Source organism: Adelges cooleyi, unplaced genomic scaffold (genome assembly GCF_023614345.1).
Source record: "Adelges cooleyi isolate 19-005CV unplaced genomic scaffold, UGA_ACOO_1.1 ACOO_flye_CR_arks_rails_tigmint_CR_PRNA_306, whole genome shotgun sequence".
NCBI lineage: Eukaryota > Metazoa > Arthropoda > Insecta > Hemiptera > Adelgidae > Adelges > Adelges cooleyi.
In genome coordinates, this window is record NW_026095977.1 from 1,143,656 (window position 1) to 1,160,914 (window position 17,259).

At 30.9% G+C, this 17,259-nt stretch overlaps 1 protein-coding gene across 1 annotated transcript; it reads left to right on the forward strand.

The window, feature by feature from the left end:
* The first annotated feature begins 1,750 nt into the window (after positions 1-1,750).
* Positions 1,751-3,974, forward strand: LOC126839543 (uncharacterized). Its single transcript, XM_050574906.1, has 2 exons — positions 1,751-2,220; positions 3,065-3,974. The coding sequence occupies exons 1-2, from the start codon at positions 1,772-1,774 to the stop codon at positions 3,972-3,974; spliced, it is 1,359 nt and encodes a 452-aa protein (XP_050430863.1). The 5' UTR covers positions 1,751-1,771.
* Positions 3,975-17,259: the final 13,285 nt, after the last annotated feature.

The window sequence follows — 17,259 nt, forward strand, 5'->3', positions numbered from 1 at the left end:
AGAAATAATTATTTTTAAAATGACATACACGAAAATTATGTTTTTTCCGGGGAGAAATTCTTAAGATATATTATTTTTTTTTTTCTAAACTTACTAGTTATGTATAAAAAATTGCAGTTACTACTACATATTTGCTTCGATTTGGAGCTGAGACGCCGTTGGTTTAGAATGATGTGGGGTTTTTTGTGACTGTTTACTGTCGTAAGACAAAAAGAAATGAAATAGAACGGTATTTGGACACTCTAAACTCTGGTTGTTGAAATGAAACACTGGTACAAGAGTAAAACGGATAGCTGTCCGGGTTCTTCGCGGATGTCGAAATGCCGTTGTTTGTACCGGATTAAAAAGAATCAGAAAATGGGAAAGGATAGGTACAAGGTGCGAACGAATCGCAAGACACGGGTACCTTTAAGAAAGGAACGTGCACTGTGCGAACGAATCGCAAGACAAGCGCACAAGGAATGAGGATAGAGTACTAGGTGTAAATGAACGAACTCTCGAACTTAAACCTTGTAGACGGACAGCGACAACCGATTACTCTTGACTGATGACATATAGCTCTGGTAAAGTCGACTGACGAAATGTTATTGACTCTCATTGACTTTTATATATTTTTATAATTTGCAATTTAGCGTTATTGTTAATTTAATTGTTTGGTCATCAGTCTCAAGTCGCCGGAAGCACTGCCCGCATTTATTTAAAAAAACATGTATCCTATATTGATGACGTGGTCATCGTATAACATTACACTGTAGCTTTTTTAATACTAGATCGACTCCTTCAAGTGGAAACTCTATAAATCACTAATTTAATCTTAACATTAATAGTAAAAGTGGAAAAATTTACTACTTTACCACCTAAAATCTAGAAAAAAAAAACTATACGTGTTTTAAATTTTTAACTTTTAATATCCACCATTTCGAGAAAAATTCCAAAAATAACTCTTGCCTGTGGTCAGTGGCTTGTTAATTAATATTATGCCATTTATTAATCTTATACCTATTACAAAAATATAAATAATGTTATCATCACACTGTTACAGTCTTTGAGAGTACATATATATCTAAGTATATATTTATTTACTTAACGATAAGTTAAATATCAACCAGTACACTGTTTAATTTAAAATATTTCGACTTACACAAAATATAAGAATTTAAATAACAATTAGTTTTTTAAATTTAGTATATTTTTCCAGCTTTTAGAGCTGCAAACTGTGTAATAATATCATTCCTATTCATATTGTATTATTCAAAATTGTAGTACACTATATTCAATTGCACATTTATGCCAACGGTGACATCTTAGAAACAAAAAAAAAATAATTTGTAAAAGTCTAAATGTCAGGGTTAGGAATATTTTAATGGGAACACTCTGTAGGTGCGTATATGAATTTTTAAAATCATATTTTGTTATTCTGTTCACGGGCGTCATGAACAAATAAATGATGAGGTAAGCTTTTATTATAATAATATTGTGTTTCAATGTAATACGCATAAGTGTTTTTTGTGACTTCGGTAAAATTTGTTATTGTGGGTTACACTTGAAAAAATAAACTTGAGTGTTGAGATTTTGTTTTTACTGTGACTGCCCTACAGTTTATTCGATAATTACTACAAGTTAAAATTTGTTTACATACATACAATATTTTGTTTTTTTTTTGGGTCTCACTTGAAATAACAAACTCGAGTGTTGCGATTTGGTTTTTGGTGCGACTGCTCTACAGTTCATTCGATACTTACAATAAGTTGAGTTGCTAAAAGAAAAAAATATGAAGTCCTTTGTGCAATTATTTTTGTTATTATCCATGATTTTAGCCGGTCTATTGGTATCCGACGGTTTGTGTCAGATCGTGCGCCGTCCGGTCAACGCGGACGTAGAGATGGGTGATTTGTTGAGATTCCCTCACTTTCTTAAGGAAAAAGTAGAGTCGAAGTTAAAGGCTAATAATATATGTATCGAAGGAATAAATGTGTGCAAAATACAAGACATGAAAATCCGTCATCGTGCGGTAAATTTGATGTTAGAACAAGTAGCCGAGGAAGTGACAAATCTGTTGGATTGGTTTACCGACATGGTTATCCAGATGGTTGGGTTAATAGACAACTCTAATTCATTGGAAAAACTTCTGGACGACATCCAATCGACGGTGTTTAATCTGAACCGATGCCTAGAATATCTGTACAACTACCGAGTCAACGTCACTCAAGCCCTAGACAGGTACTTTCTTAAACTGTATTAACTCTGATGTAAATCCATTGCCTTCATTATCCCAACCAAAACTTGAACCACACACACAAGTGCACGTCTTGTACGTTTTCCCTAATAGCACCATGTGCTATTCTTTATTCTCATCAAGTTATACTCATTTGTGCTAAAAGCACCACGGTTTTAATGCACTTAACTATTTTTCTTTTTAAAAATTATTTTTATTTTTTTTGTTACATTTTTAAAAAAAAATCAAGATAGCCATTTTGTTAAGAATAAACTGCTGAAAATGTTGACTGGTCGACTACCAGAATTGAATAATTACTTTTTAAGTAACTAAAGGTTAAATCATTCTAAAGAATAGGATGGGAGGTAGAGTGCGGAAGAGTAAGCGCGTAGAGCTATTTTTATCTGCGCGCATTTCTCTACCGTACTCCACCTCCTATCCTACCCTTTAACCTTTAGTAACTTAAAAAGTAATTGTCCAAATCTGGTTATAGAGCAGTTAAAATTTTCAGCAAATTATTCTTAACAAAATGGCTATCTTGATTTTTTAAATAAAAAAAAATTATTAAAAAAAGTAAAATAGTTAAGTGCAATAAAATGCATAGTGCTTATAGCGAAAATCGGTATAAGTTATTTAAAACAAAAAAATCTTAAAAATATTCACTCCCACGATTAAAAATAATAATTACATTTCACGTGCTGCGTCCCACAGCTGACGTTAGCCTTTACAAAATTATAGAAATCTCACTGGGACAGAGTTTTTGGAGTATATTATATATAATATTTTATCCCCATCACGTCGTGGCAACTACCATTTACTAACGTCCATTGCGAATATTTGGTTTGACAGGTATCTGTTTCTCAGTGATATCATCTTCGTATACCGAGCCGTTCCCGACACCGACACCAACACTGACACGCCCAGACACAATTTTCAAAAACGAAAAATATTGGACTTGATTAAGTGGAAGACGAAAAATGAACGGCTTCCGACCGGTGCTAGGGTCGGACCTCAAAAATCGTGTTCCAATATGTTGGTCGAAGCTAAAACGAAAATTTCCAGATTCACAAAATTCTACAACCGTCGTTATGGCTTCGGCTGGTTGTACGCCGACCAACTCAAGTGGAAGGCCCCGATGGAATCCGTGACGGTTCAGCACTTGGTGTCTCCGGTGAGTGGCAAAAGTTTGCGGAAGAGATACGACGAAACGGCAGCCGAGGTGGACTCGACCAAAGTCATAGTGTTTTACGCAGAAGTCGCCGAAACGATTGCCGTCCGTGTAGCTCAAAAGTCGTTTGCCGTTTATTCGCTTTTTGTCGACTACTTGCTAGCAATGATGCACAGAGGTTCGCCGAACGATGCGATCAGACACGAACGTTTGAGCGCCGTTTTTGTAGTCTTACACCGACAGTTGAACATCTTGAAATCCTACCAACACACCATGATATCCGTGCGTCGGTTAGAATGTCCGGTGGAATTGTTACTTACCGCCATTGCGGATTTCGATTGTGTCATTGAACGGGGCGGAGCCGTTCTGAAATATAGAGTGTGGGAACGGGATTTATGGACGGTCATGAAAAGTGTAAATCCGCGCTTCCTAAAACCCTCGAATGCGCCAGACCCAGCAGAGATGCAGCCCGACATTGCCGCTACTGAAAATCCAACGACCGAAAAACTGGGAAAAATCATAGAAGACATGAAAGCGATTTCGTCGGAAACATCAGATATAAGTGATATGATAAAATACGAATATTATTAGTTAGAAAATAAATATATGTAATATTTATAACCATATACACCTAATATATATTTATTTGTTTTACGAACTGAGTTAAATATTTTTCCAAATTGGAGCATTTCCTAACTTTAAGCAAAACTGGTGAGAATGTCATTGATAATATAGTATCATTAGTAATATGGTATTAAAAAATTATTGAAAAATTTGAAATTTTGCAGCTAATGACCTATTATTATACGTTTTTTCCATGTCTTTAAACTCGTTCTTGACCTTTAACGTAACCTTTTGTTATTAATTTAGCTTATAAGAAGTGACTTAAAGCTTGTCATTATTTAATACTATAATTTACATGTCACCACATATTTTTGAAAATCTGTGTGCGTGCAAAGTATGACAATCTTTTTAGGCTGACGACGGCAATATAACTAGTGGTTGAATTGGAAAGTGAATAAGTACGGTCAAGGTGTTAAATTTTGAAATCAGCGTTTCGGAACAAATGAAAACATAGTGACCCGTTGATAATAAGTACTCAAGGTATTTCTAATGATTTATATCTATAAAACAAGTGTAAAATTATTTTAATATTAATTATATTAACTTTTGTAATTTTCTGACCGCAACTGTTTTCTGTTATATATTCATTTAAAGCCTTTTGAAAAGTTTATATGGATAATAAATATCGGTATTATTTTCTTAAATAATTTCATTGGAACGTATTAAATCACAGTGTAATTTATTTTGATTATAATTTAAAAACTATGTATTGAAATAAGGAAAAACCTAGTTTTGTATTAAATTATTCGAACAGTTACCTTTAGGCCGTACATATGTGCGTGAAACAAAAAATATGTTTTCAAAAACAACATATTTTAGCGCATATATTACAATTTTAATATAAAAAATACACAATTACAGACGTAGAATAAATTGGTTTTATTTTCACGGTTTTTTTGACATAGATATGTCTTTTGGCTGGGAGTCAATAAGAAAATCTGTACGTGCATCACGCTGAACGTTACCAAGAAAAATGTGTGCGTGTGGCGTGATCTACCGGTTGTAAATGATTATATATAAAAGATAAAGGATTAGATTCTCCAAAAAAGTTACTCTTATTTGGATACTCTAGCGGTTGTAAGTGATTATATATTAAAGATAAGTGATTAGGTACTTCTATAGTTAGTTTTCCTATAGTTTAATATTCTTAGAAGTACTATGGTTTCGGGCAGGAAGAAGGTGGAGTGAAATACCTATTGTTACTAATTGCACGCACTTCCCAACCACACTTTCCATTCAAACCTATCTTTTAAATTTACAACATTAAATATAGTTGTGTAAAATTGGTTATCAACCAGTCAAAACGTTTAGTACGTTCTTCTCAATTTAAAAAAATTAATGAAATGTATGCGTTACCATTTAAGATTCAAAAGTTTCTCAAAAAAAAAAACAACTGGGAGAGTGAGAGAGATTGAGTGGATCACGATTAAATGATCATCTTTTATTTTAATGATTTTAAAACACAACCGTCTTGTAACAATGTGATCTTTATGTTATTGTAGAATTGTTTATCAAAATAGGTTTTATTATTGAATTTTTTTATTTCATGTCTTTCGGTTCAAACTAAATAAACTACATATATTTTTTTTGTAATCTATGCACACATTTTAGCTTCGATGCAGAGCGGGGAAGGTATTGGTTTAACTATTTATTGGTTTATTTTTGATCATTTTTCTGAAAACTTCCAACACTTACAATATAACAGCTGTGGAACCAAAGAGCCATGGGTATGGAATTATCAGTGTGTATGCTTTTGTTTTATTCAAAACAGTTATTATATTAGTACAATGTACATATGAGTGTTGTAAAATGAGGTTTTGTAAAATACTTATAAAAACATGTTTGATATTTATGTACCATAAAAACATAAGGTTGAATTTACACATAGAAAATTTAGGATCACAGGGGCCGAAACTTTTCGCAAGATAATGAGTGGATTTCCCTGGTTTAGAGTTTTGAGCTTATCATAAAAACAGCGATAATTTAATGAAAAAAATCAATTCATCGACGTGAACTTTAGACAGTCTTCTTCTTCGCCTTCGTCTCAACTATTTGAGGTCGGCCACCCTATTAACAATAATAATATAATATTGTTATGTTAAATCCCTTGTATTAACTATTTATAGAAGAGATGTTATAAATCACACTTAACTTGACACTGCATATATATTTACTATAACAAAACAAAACACTAAATTTTAAATACTATTGAAAAATCTAAAAAGACATAATTTATCAAAATATAACACGGTTACCAGGTGAGTTTATTATTTTAAAATGATTTAATAGTATATTTTACAGGGTGGTCTTATATCATGAGCTGCTTAATATCTTAAAGGGTTTGATAAAATTTTTATTTTTCCAGGTTCTGTTAATACAATGTGATCTCAAAAGTTCACAATTTTTTTTGTTTTTACCCCTTTCCAACTTTTTTTTATAGTTACTTTTAAAACTTAAATGTAACCTAAAATTAAAAATACTTTACTGAAAATATTAAATGTTTGATTACCAGTTTTGAACTAATTTTAAAGTTATCAGAGTTTAAAAGTTAGAACGGAAGGGAAAGTACGGTTGGGAAGTGCGTGCAGATAATAATAATACTACACTTCACCCTTCCCACTGCCAATAACTTCAAAAATAATTATCCAAAAATGATTATCAACTAGTAAAAATGTCCAGTACATTATTCCTAATTACAAAAAATAATTGAATGTATGCGATACCATTTATATTTTAAATGTTGATCTAAAAATAATTAGTTTACAGTAGGACAATAAAAATTTGTAAAAAAATTGATATAATATTGTATTAAAACACTATGAAAAAAAAATTACTAAATTTTCTTATTAAACCCTACGAAATATTAAGTGGTTCACGATAAAATGATTACTCTGTATACATACAGTAATTTTTTTAACCTAACCTTACCAAAAGTCAGTATAGAAATACACTTCGGGTATTTTTTTTTTTTTCGTTAGCAATGACAACTTTTGACTATGTCGATTTATTGAATTCAATTTACGACCATATATTACTGTTGTCACGCTATGGATAGAATATAACGTATTGGAACAGCTGTATATGTTTTTGCACTCAAGTATTATACGTGTTTCATTTGTAAAAGATACTACACTAGTAGACACTTTATAAAATACAGCTATATTTCTTTAATGTGTATGCGTATAAAACTTTCATTTAGAACTCAAGAACACGTCTTAAAACAATATTTTTAGTGAGAAAGTTTTTTTGGCCTGTTGTTGACATGGACTTTAAGTCGTTTCTCGTTCCATTGTGTTTTATACTGATTTTAAATGCCGAATCTTTTAAGTCTCACCATATCACCGAACAGACAAAGTTGTATTACATTGGAGTTTTGAATACGTTTCGTTTGAACGGCGGCTGGGAAAACCTGCAAGGTGAAATAATCGTTGATCGACATGGAATGGAGTGTGATGTCTACAGTGTACTCGCCAAAGTAGTAGACGAGAGCAACTTTTTTGATACACTAGAACAGTACCTTATGTTGTTGACTTGCAGGTATGCTCAAAGGCTCAAAACGTTCGTGTCCATCGTATACGGATTCGGTGGTCGTTGTCTGACAGAACGGGCCAATGGCCGCGAGGCGATTTTCGACTCTTGCATTGCTAAGCTTAGCGTATCGATCAAATCGTCACGTCCAATGTTGGAAAAAATGGCAAAAGGTTTGCAGTACATGCATGCGATTCCGAAAACTTTCAAAGCCGATGTTGCTAAAAGATTGCATACGAAAATAGTTTCAATTTTTACGGTAGTTGACAATTTCAACAGTTCACAGGAGCAAAGCGAATGCGCTATTGAAAATCCCAGTCAGAAAGTCATTCGTGTGGTAGAAGAAATATATCAGCATGTACATTTAAATCGCGAAACTTTAAAATGTGTTACAAAAAAATATAAAACTTACGAAGATTTATCTAATGAATTTAACAATTTAACAACTGCGTTTAACAATTTAAACGGCAAACATTTCGAGGAGGATGTCTTTCTTGTGTTCCTCGGTACCCAATTGGATTTTTTTTACATACAAGTTGTTGTAATGGAATACGAAGGTCTAGGGTTGGATAAACTATGTTAACAGTACTTATTTACAATTGTAAGTTTTGGTGTTATATTAAACTAAATAAATATATAATCAGCAAATTGCATTTAAAATAACGTCATCTAGGATTTTTTTTTGTTGGAAATTTACCTTATTTGCATCCATTTGTAATTCTACTTCTGATAGTTCATTATGTCCAAGGAATATTTTAGGTTTGAATTTTGCTAAAAAAATTACTGCTTCAAATATTATAGACTGGAGAAAAATATTATGAAAATTAAATTAGCAACTTAAATAGTGAGATAAGAAAAAAAATTCAATCAATTCTAGGAGGGAAGGGTGTTTTATATTTTTTTATTTTGTCGAACAATACCTTCTTAGCTCCAATTCAAAGCTAAAAATAATTAAACATAAATAAATATGGGCTAAAAGCAACAGTAATGAATGAAGAGAAAAAAAATCAAGAAGTTATTTTCTATGTTTTACGGAACAACATTGAATCATTGATATATTATATATATATATATATATATATATATGTTATATATATTATCTTTCACCTCTACTTTTTTATCACTTTCCTCTTTTTCTTTTATCAGCAATTATCTCTTATCACGTGAGACATAAAGTGTAACCCAAAAATGGCAATTTGAATTTTTTTTTAAACACATATGCTTAATGTTTTTGAATTTAAGAACAATTTGTATGTAAAGTAGTAGTTGGGTTTATTTTTTTCTTTAAAATTTTATATTTTTGATAACAGCCGACGAGACTTTTAAAAACATAGCAGAAGGCCTAGGTGACTACTTGCGGTACACCAGAAGAAACACGAAAATTATCAGACTTACTACCAAAAAGACTTACAAACTGATTACGTTCATTCAAATAGGACCCTAACCAAGGCTTTTACCTCTCTCTCTTATCACTTTCCTCTTTTTCTTATATCAGCGCTTATCTCTTATCTCTTATCAAGTGAGAGTTAAAACTTACCCGAAAATGGCGACATGGAATTTCTTTTGAAAACCATATGCTTAATGTTTTTGAATTAAAAAACTATCTGTATGTAGAGTAAAGTTGTTTTTTGGTTTGTTTTCTTCCTAAAAAATGTATATTATTGATAACAGCCGATGACAATTTAATCTTCATACATGTAGTTAAATTGCTGTTTGATTACGTTATTCATTTAATCCATTTAACAAAGGGTTAAGGACCCCACGTTATTTGAATGATATAGAACGTCGAACTTACATATAAGCCGTTCCATCAAAACGCTGATTCTACCAGGGTTGCCGTTTTCAGTGCGGTCCCTTTAAAAGGAACCTATATTTATACGATAATCGTTAGTAAATAAATGCGGTGTTAGTACTTATGGTATTATTTAATGTAATTTATCGTCTCGATTTAAGATGTTGTTATCTTAAATGTTACTTATCACAAGTACATTTCGGAAGCAGGCTGTCAAAACATGCATTTTATACGTACAACCATTTTATTTATCACTATGATCAAACTGTGAATTACAAAAATGTTTGCAATAATGTGGTATGTAAGCGATATAGGAAATAGCTCCTCTATATTACTCTATGCACTTGTCACACTCAGGAATTAATAATTATTCAAGCATGTTGCCAAAATCTAGAATTTTTGGCTACTTTATGGGTTTGGAAAATAAAACTAAAAAAAGTAGTTCAAACGCGTTTTATATATAGTATAAACATATTTTTAGACAACGAATGATAAAATGTGTACATTATTTTATGAATAGACCGTTAACATTGAGTAAAAAATGAACAGTAAAAAATGTTTCATTGCAAATAAAATGAAAGTTTAATCGGTATTTACTACAACACTGTACCACTAGAGTTCACTGTGGATGGCACTGTAATATTAAAGTCGTTATTAATAACAATTTTCTTGGAATCTGGTGTGCTCTGGAACATAAAACCGAATTCTTTAAACCTTGTCGTCATGTATCTCGGTAGCGCAAAAATCGATCAGGTCTCCAATGTAATGCAACTACGTTTTGTTCTTGATATGCTTTTTGTTGTAGGTTTTGATTTTTTTATAACTTCTGTGCTCAAATTTTTGTATGACGCATTGTTGATCTACAAAAAAATATACTTGACTTAGCGATATGCGTGTAAAATCAGAAGCGATTATTTTTGTACTTGTTTCGAGCACCTCCATCTCATTAATGCCTGGTCGGATTTCCACAGAATCAATTAGCTGATATACAATCGATGTGAAATTTACCAACTTGATTAAAGCTATCGATATTTACACCAAATTGTTTTTCACTAAAAAAACGACTTTGCACATAAACAGATTGAAATTTCACTTAAAAAAACTGATTGTTATACATCCTCCTCAGATATTTTTAAACGAAGATGACTCTATTAATGAAAATGAATTCGGAGATGTATTCAAAAATTGTATAATAATTATCAAATAGTTAAAATTCATTACCGGTCATAACATAAACAGGTCTTGTATAATAGAAGTTCCGCCTATGACTTTCCCATTGCTATCGGATGAGTTCGATAATTTAAAGAAGAAGACACAATATGGTGATAACTTATATGTTTACATCAACAACAAAATTGTTTTGTTTTACGAAACGGTCATCCAAAACGACTATGAAAAACATGGAATACAGAGATTTCAATCGGTTTATAAAGATAAAAATATACGAATTGACACTGTTTGAAAGTAATCAAAGATAATAATACAGTAATAGTAATCAAATAAAAATATATTTGCATATTGCAGACATTTTATTTAAAAACTTTATATATAAAATAGCTAAATGTTGTTTGAAAAATATTATTTACATTGCGACATTGTAATATAATAAGCAAACGCGGACATAATAGTTATTGTCATTACGTCTAATACTTGCACCTAAATTAATAGTTGTAAGTTAAATAATTAATGTATCGTATTAAGTATAAGATATGAATGTTTATTTGTATATTAGTCATTTTTCATATTGTCCAAGAAGAATTACTTTCCTAACCCCTTCTAATTCGAACAAAGTACATTTATTCGACTCCGAGGTGATAAAACTTAAGACTTTTAAGCCTATCCCAGGACAAAATAAGCCTACAAACACGGTTTGACTAGGTACTCCAACGTATTTATAAGTAACGTTACACAAAATCAATGTGTTTTAAAAGTTCCTTCAGTATATACATACTTATAAGTAAAATAATGTTTTGATATATTCTACAGTCCATTTAATTAACTAATTTTTTGTTTGTTTGTTATATTCAACACATTATATTATGCTGATTATTAGGTAGCTATGTGGTTACATAAGTAAAGTTATCTCGTAATAAGCAGTACTTGTGCTATTGTAAAATTATTTTCGAAAACAAGTTTGTCTTGTTGACTCTATTACATTTTTTTAAGGCATTTAGTTCAAACTGAATACATTTTCAAATAGTCGGTATGTTGTTTATGAACATTAAACGTTATACATGAAACAGTTAAAAGTTATTTATAAAATATTTCATCAGCATCGCAACGTTGTAACATAATATGCAAAACATGTTTATAACGTCAAGCCCGTGTTAAAATTGTGTAATTTTTAGCTAAATTTAGTGAGTACAAGACCTTTTAGGCGTACTCCTTGTCAAATAAATCCTACTAACACGTTTTAGGTAGGTTGAAAATGATTCTTCAATATATTAATAACAACTGTTACTCAAAAGCAACATATGTGTTCCTATGATCATGTGTATCTAACCTAATTTTATTTTGATAGAGATCAAGACGAGCACGGAAAGAATCTTAATTTCCAATAGCATTCTATGTTATGTTGTGCAATTTCTATGTCCATTATAATAACGACCAATTGGATTTGAATTATATCAGTATGTTTGATTAAATTGAGTATGCTCGATTGTTTAGTTGAACTGTTAAAATTTGTGTGATGATTGGAAATGTATACAATTAATTTTTACTGTTTGAATTATAGTCATCATTTCACAAAAGCGGGTGTTCCACGTAAAAAAATTATGTATTATTAGTATCATCTCTTGAAAAAATTACTCTATATCCACTATTTATATGTCTATTAGTTATTAGATGGTATGACGTATTATTGTACAATTGTTTTCAAAAAACGGTTTTTTTTACATTATTTGATAGCGTATGGTTAAAATTAATAAATAATTTGACAGTATGAACAGATTTATTTGCCGGCCTAACAAATATCTTCGTCACTTCCGCAATTACCGTAGTGACGGCGAAACGTGATTACATCAACAAGAAGTATATCTTATAATATTATTGTGTTATTCAGTTAAGCGCTTTTTTGAGCGTTTGTTAAATAATCAAATCCTAGATAGATTGCTGAAAAAATGAAGGAACACCTACCTGTCGAAGGACTGTCTCCGACTGAATTATCCGAATTCGTATCTGTTGTTCTGTATGTGTTAAATGAAATTAAACTTTACAGAAAGGAAGATGGAAACCAACCCCGCGTGACTTCAGATGAATGCATTTTAGATAAAATTTTCAATTTCGTACCTCTGTTAAAACCGGTCGTACTTGAAGGAAAAGACTGGAGTCCGCTGTTCAACATAATCAAAAACCGCTTGAACTCGAATACCGATATCCCATGGGGTTCGGACAACGTGGCTGAATTTGCGCAAGTATGGGCGCTTATGCTACCCACAGTAGTCTATAAATGCGTTACGGAACTATGTGAAAAATTTCCAAAATGGTTGGAACTCAACATAAACGCGTTCCCTTGTGAAGAATATGACGAGTATGTGGAAACTTTCGATCGTATTAAAGAGATCAGAGAATATTTCCGAACTTTTCTAGACAATTACGAAGAGTACAGAGATTGTGTGCTCCAATCCGTGCAATTCATGGACAATAACACGTCCATTGAATATAACGATAATAGAGTGACGACAATTAGACTGTCAGACATACACAAAGAACTCGCACCCGAAACGATTAACGAGGCTATCGAGTTTCTCGATACATCCAATGCAGAAGATTCAGATGTATTAAAATTGTTAGAAATATTGAACAAAATGCAAGCTTGTGATAAAATTCCACAAGAATTCCTATGAGACGGTATAAATAAATTTCATACTTATATTTTTTGTACATAAAAAGATAAAACTTGAATACAACTTTTGAATATAAAATAATAAACCTTGTAAATAAAATATGTTAAAATAAAACTTTATGTACTGTTAAAGATATCTTGTATTAGAATAAAAATAGACAGTGCAAGCACTTCCCATATCAAATCGATGTTTTAGTGTAGCATTTTCCAATTTAAAATTAACGTTTCAATATTTCCAGAAAAATTGCTTTATAACCTTGTACTAATTCCTTGAAAAATTTTAACTTCAGTTATATTCAACGATGAAAACCCTCGGAAAAACTTAGTTGGGCTTTGTGAATAGCTGTCGATGAGAAAATACGATTGTTGTTATTCTGGTTGTATTACATAAATTAATGTTACTATGATAGTTCTAAATTTCAATTTGCCAGACCTAATAACTTTCGATCGTGACCATATCGTAAATTAGGTATGTAGATAATATTATGGCATTCAAAAAGTGATAACTGATAAAAGTATAATCTAAAAATATTTCACTTTTTTTTGCAAAAGTGTCAACTAAAATAATATTGTTTATTGATAAACGGTTTTTTTATGTTTGACTAATATTTATGTGAACATTTATTTTAAAAGTGCGTTTTGTTTTGTAAATTGACAATCTAGTAAAATATAAGTATAATAGAGCTATGAAAGAATATAATCTATAAAGTATAATCAGTTAGTGTGAGATTACTCTAATTTATGTATATAATACATAAATGTTATTTGTTTTGAGTATAAGTGATTGTAATTTAAATTATGGAGTACAAACGATTGAAACATGAATCATCAACCATTCCAACTAAATTTAATAAAACATTGATTATATGAAATGATTTTGAAAAAAAATTTACCAGTAGAGTATGGTCGGTCTATAGTAGGGACGGGGAGGTCAGAGGTTTAAAGGAATTATGTACAACTAAGTGTTAAAATCACTACCGAATAAACGCTTTGATGTGAATCAAGCACAGTATAAACCAGCAAAGTAAGACTGAAATAAAGTGAGGTGCAGTGTTTACAAATAATTACATTTATTTGAATGTGATTTTATCACTTTTATTAATACTAATTCTTTTAGACCCGTGACCTCTCCGTCCTCTCTATGCTTGATTCCATTATGCCTCGACCTTACTATACTAGTGCCCTAGTACTCAACCCTATTCATAATAATAATACAATTTTTATGTTAAATACCCGTGTAATAACTATTTTTAAAAGAGATGTACAAGCTACACTTATATGTGCCACTGTAACAAATCAAAACACTAAATTTGAAATACCATTGAAAAATCAAAAAAGACATAATTTTAATAAATTATGTCTTTCAATTATGTCGATACAACATGGTTACAACCTTTTGATTTTATTATTTTTAAATTATGTAACAATATATATGGATATATTAAAATTAACCATATTTTAGTATAGAAATACACTTTGGGTATTATTTTACTCGTTAGCAGTGATAAATTGTGACCATGTCGTTTTTTTGAAATCAGTGTACAACAATATATTACTGTTGTGACGCTATGGATAGAATATGATGAATTGACACAGCTGTACATATTTTCGCACTCAAGTCTTATACGTGTTTCGTTAGCCAAAATACTACACTAGTAGACAATTTATGAAAAACAATAGTAGGACCATAAAACTTTGTAAAAAAAGTGATATAATATTGTATTAAAACACTATGGAAAAAAAATTATTATATCTTCTTATTAAACCCTACGAGATATTGAGTGGTTTACGATAAAACGATTACTCTGTATACATACAGTATTTTTTTTAACCTAACCTAACCAAAAGTCAGTATAGAAAAACACTTCGGGTATTTTTTTTTTTCGTTAGCAATGACAACTTTTGACCATGTCGATTTATTGAAATCAGTTTACGACAATATATTACTGTTGTCACGCTATGGATAGAATATGACGTTTTGGCACAGCTTTCATTTGTGAAAAATACTACACTAGTAGACACTTTATAAAAAACGACTAGATTTTTTTTTATGTGTATGCGTATAAAACTTTCATTTAAAATTCAAAAACACGTCTTAAAACAATATTTTTAGTGCGTACGTTTTTTTGGTTTGTCGTTGACATGGACTTTAAGTCGTTTCTCGTTCCAGTGTGTTTTACACTGATTTTAAATTCCGAATCTTTTAATTCTTACCTTACCGCCGAAGAGAAAAAGTTGTATTATATTGGAGTTTTGAATACGTTTCGTTCGAATGGAGGATGGGAACACCTGCAAGGTGAAATAATCGTTGACCGACATAAAATACAGTGGAACGTCAACGATGTACTCGAAGAAGAAGTCAACACGATCAACTTTTTCGATAAACTAGAACAGTATCTTATGTTGTTGATTTGCAGGTACGCTCAAAGGCTGAAAACGTTTGTATCCGTCGTACATGGATTCAAAAGTCGTTGTCTGACAGAACGCGACAATGGCCGTGAGGTGATTTTTGATTATTGCATAGAACAGCTTAGCTTGTCGATCAAATCGTCAAGTCCGATGTTGGAAAAAATGGAAAATGGTTTGCAGTACATACTGGCGATTCCGAAAACTTTCAAAGCCAGTATTCCTAGAATTTTTCATAAGAAAATTGTTTCGATTATCGCGATAATCGACAATTTCAAAAAATACATACCAAATCCACAGGAGCAAAGCGAATGCGCTGACGGTGATCACAGTCTAAACGTCATTACTGTGGTAGAAGAAATTTACAAAGAGGCAAGAGCGAATTACGATACTACTAAATGTCTTACAAAAAATTATAAATCTTACGAAGATTTAACTACTGAATTTAACAATTTAACAACTGAGTTTAACAATTCAAACAACGTACATATCGAGAAGGACGACTTTCTAGTATTCCTCAGCACCGAATTAGAATTTTTTTACATACAAGTTGTTGTGATGGAATACGAAGGTCTAGGACTAGATAAATTATGTTAATAGCACTTATTCTCAATTATAATTTTGTGTACTTAACTTGGCAACATATTTAAATGCTTGTATTTCATGAAAATAAATTGAATCATTTTAATTTTTTGTGTAATATTTTACTAAATTAATACATGTTCAGCAAATTGCACTGAAAATAACGTTATCTTGGATTTCATTTTTTAGAAATTTACCTTATTTTTTATCCATCTGTAATTGTACTTATGAAAGTACATTATGTTCAAAGATTATTTTAGGTTTGAATTTTGCTAAAAAAATTACTGTTTCAAATATTTTAGACTGAAAGAAAATGTTAAGAAAATGAAATTAGAAGCTTAAATAATGAGATAAAAAAAATGTTAAACCCATTCTAGGAGTGAAAGGTATTTGATATGTTTTTAGTTTGTCGAACAATACCTCTTGAGCTTCGATTCAATGCTAAAAATAATTAAACCAATATAAATATTGGCTGAAACCAACAATAATTAATGAAGGAAAAAAACAATCAATAAGTTATTTTCTCCGCTTTACGGAAAAACATCGAATCATTGATGTGTTATCTTTTATTTATTTATATAATAAATGCCAATCGGCTGTTGATAAAGTTTAATTTACAAAACCACAATGATAACAGTTAATAAAGTATAAAAATGTAAAATATATTTATAACCTAATGCAAAAAAAAAAACAGGATAAGCAGCGAACAAGTATAAAATTAAAAAAAACATAAAAGCATGAAAAAGACGGATTAACATAGAAGCTGACACAACAATAGCAAAATACATTAATTAATGGGGGTGGGTAAGTATAGTTAGGTCTACTCATTTGCGAGTAACATCATTCTGGTGAGCGGTGCATTTAAAAAAAAAATTTTCATAACTTATCATATCTCAAGTACGATAAAAAGATATAATTTTAAACTTATCGGTATTGAGGATTAGACCATAAAGTGAATTTATCAGTAACGCTTTGGAGGGTTAGACAATCATTCAGGGATGATATAGAGTAAACAATTTTGGGATCATCAACAAAGAGCAGTACTCTACATAGGGAAACCGTAGAGTATACGGTATTTATAAAAAACATAGCAGAAGGCC

Coding starts and splice junctions, on each gene's coding strand:
- LOC126839543 (XM_050574906.1), top strand. CDS start 1,772: ATGAAGTCCTTTGTGCAATTATTTTTGTTATTATCCATGATTTTAGCC. Junction 2,221..3,064: donor GTCACTCAAGCCCTAGACAG/GTACTTTCTTAA, acceptor TTGGTTTGACAG/GTATCTGTTTCTCAGTGATA.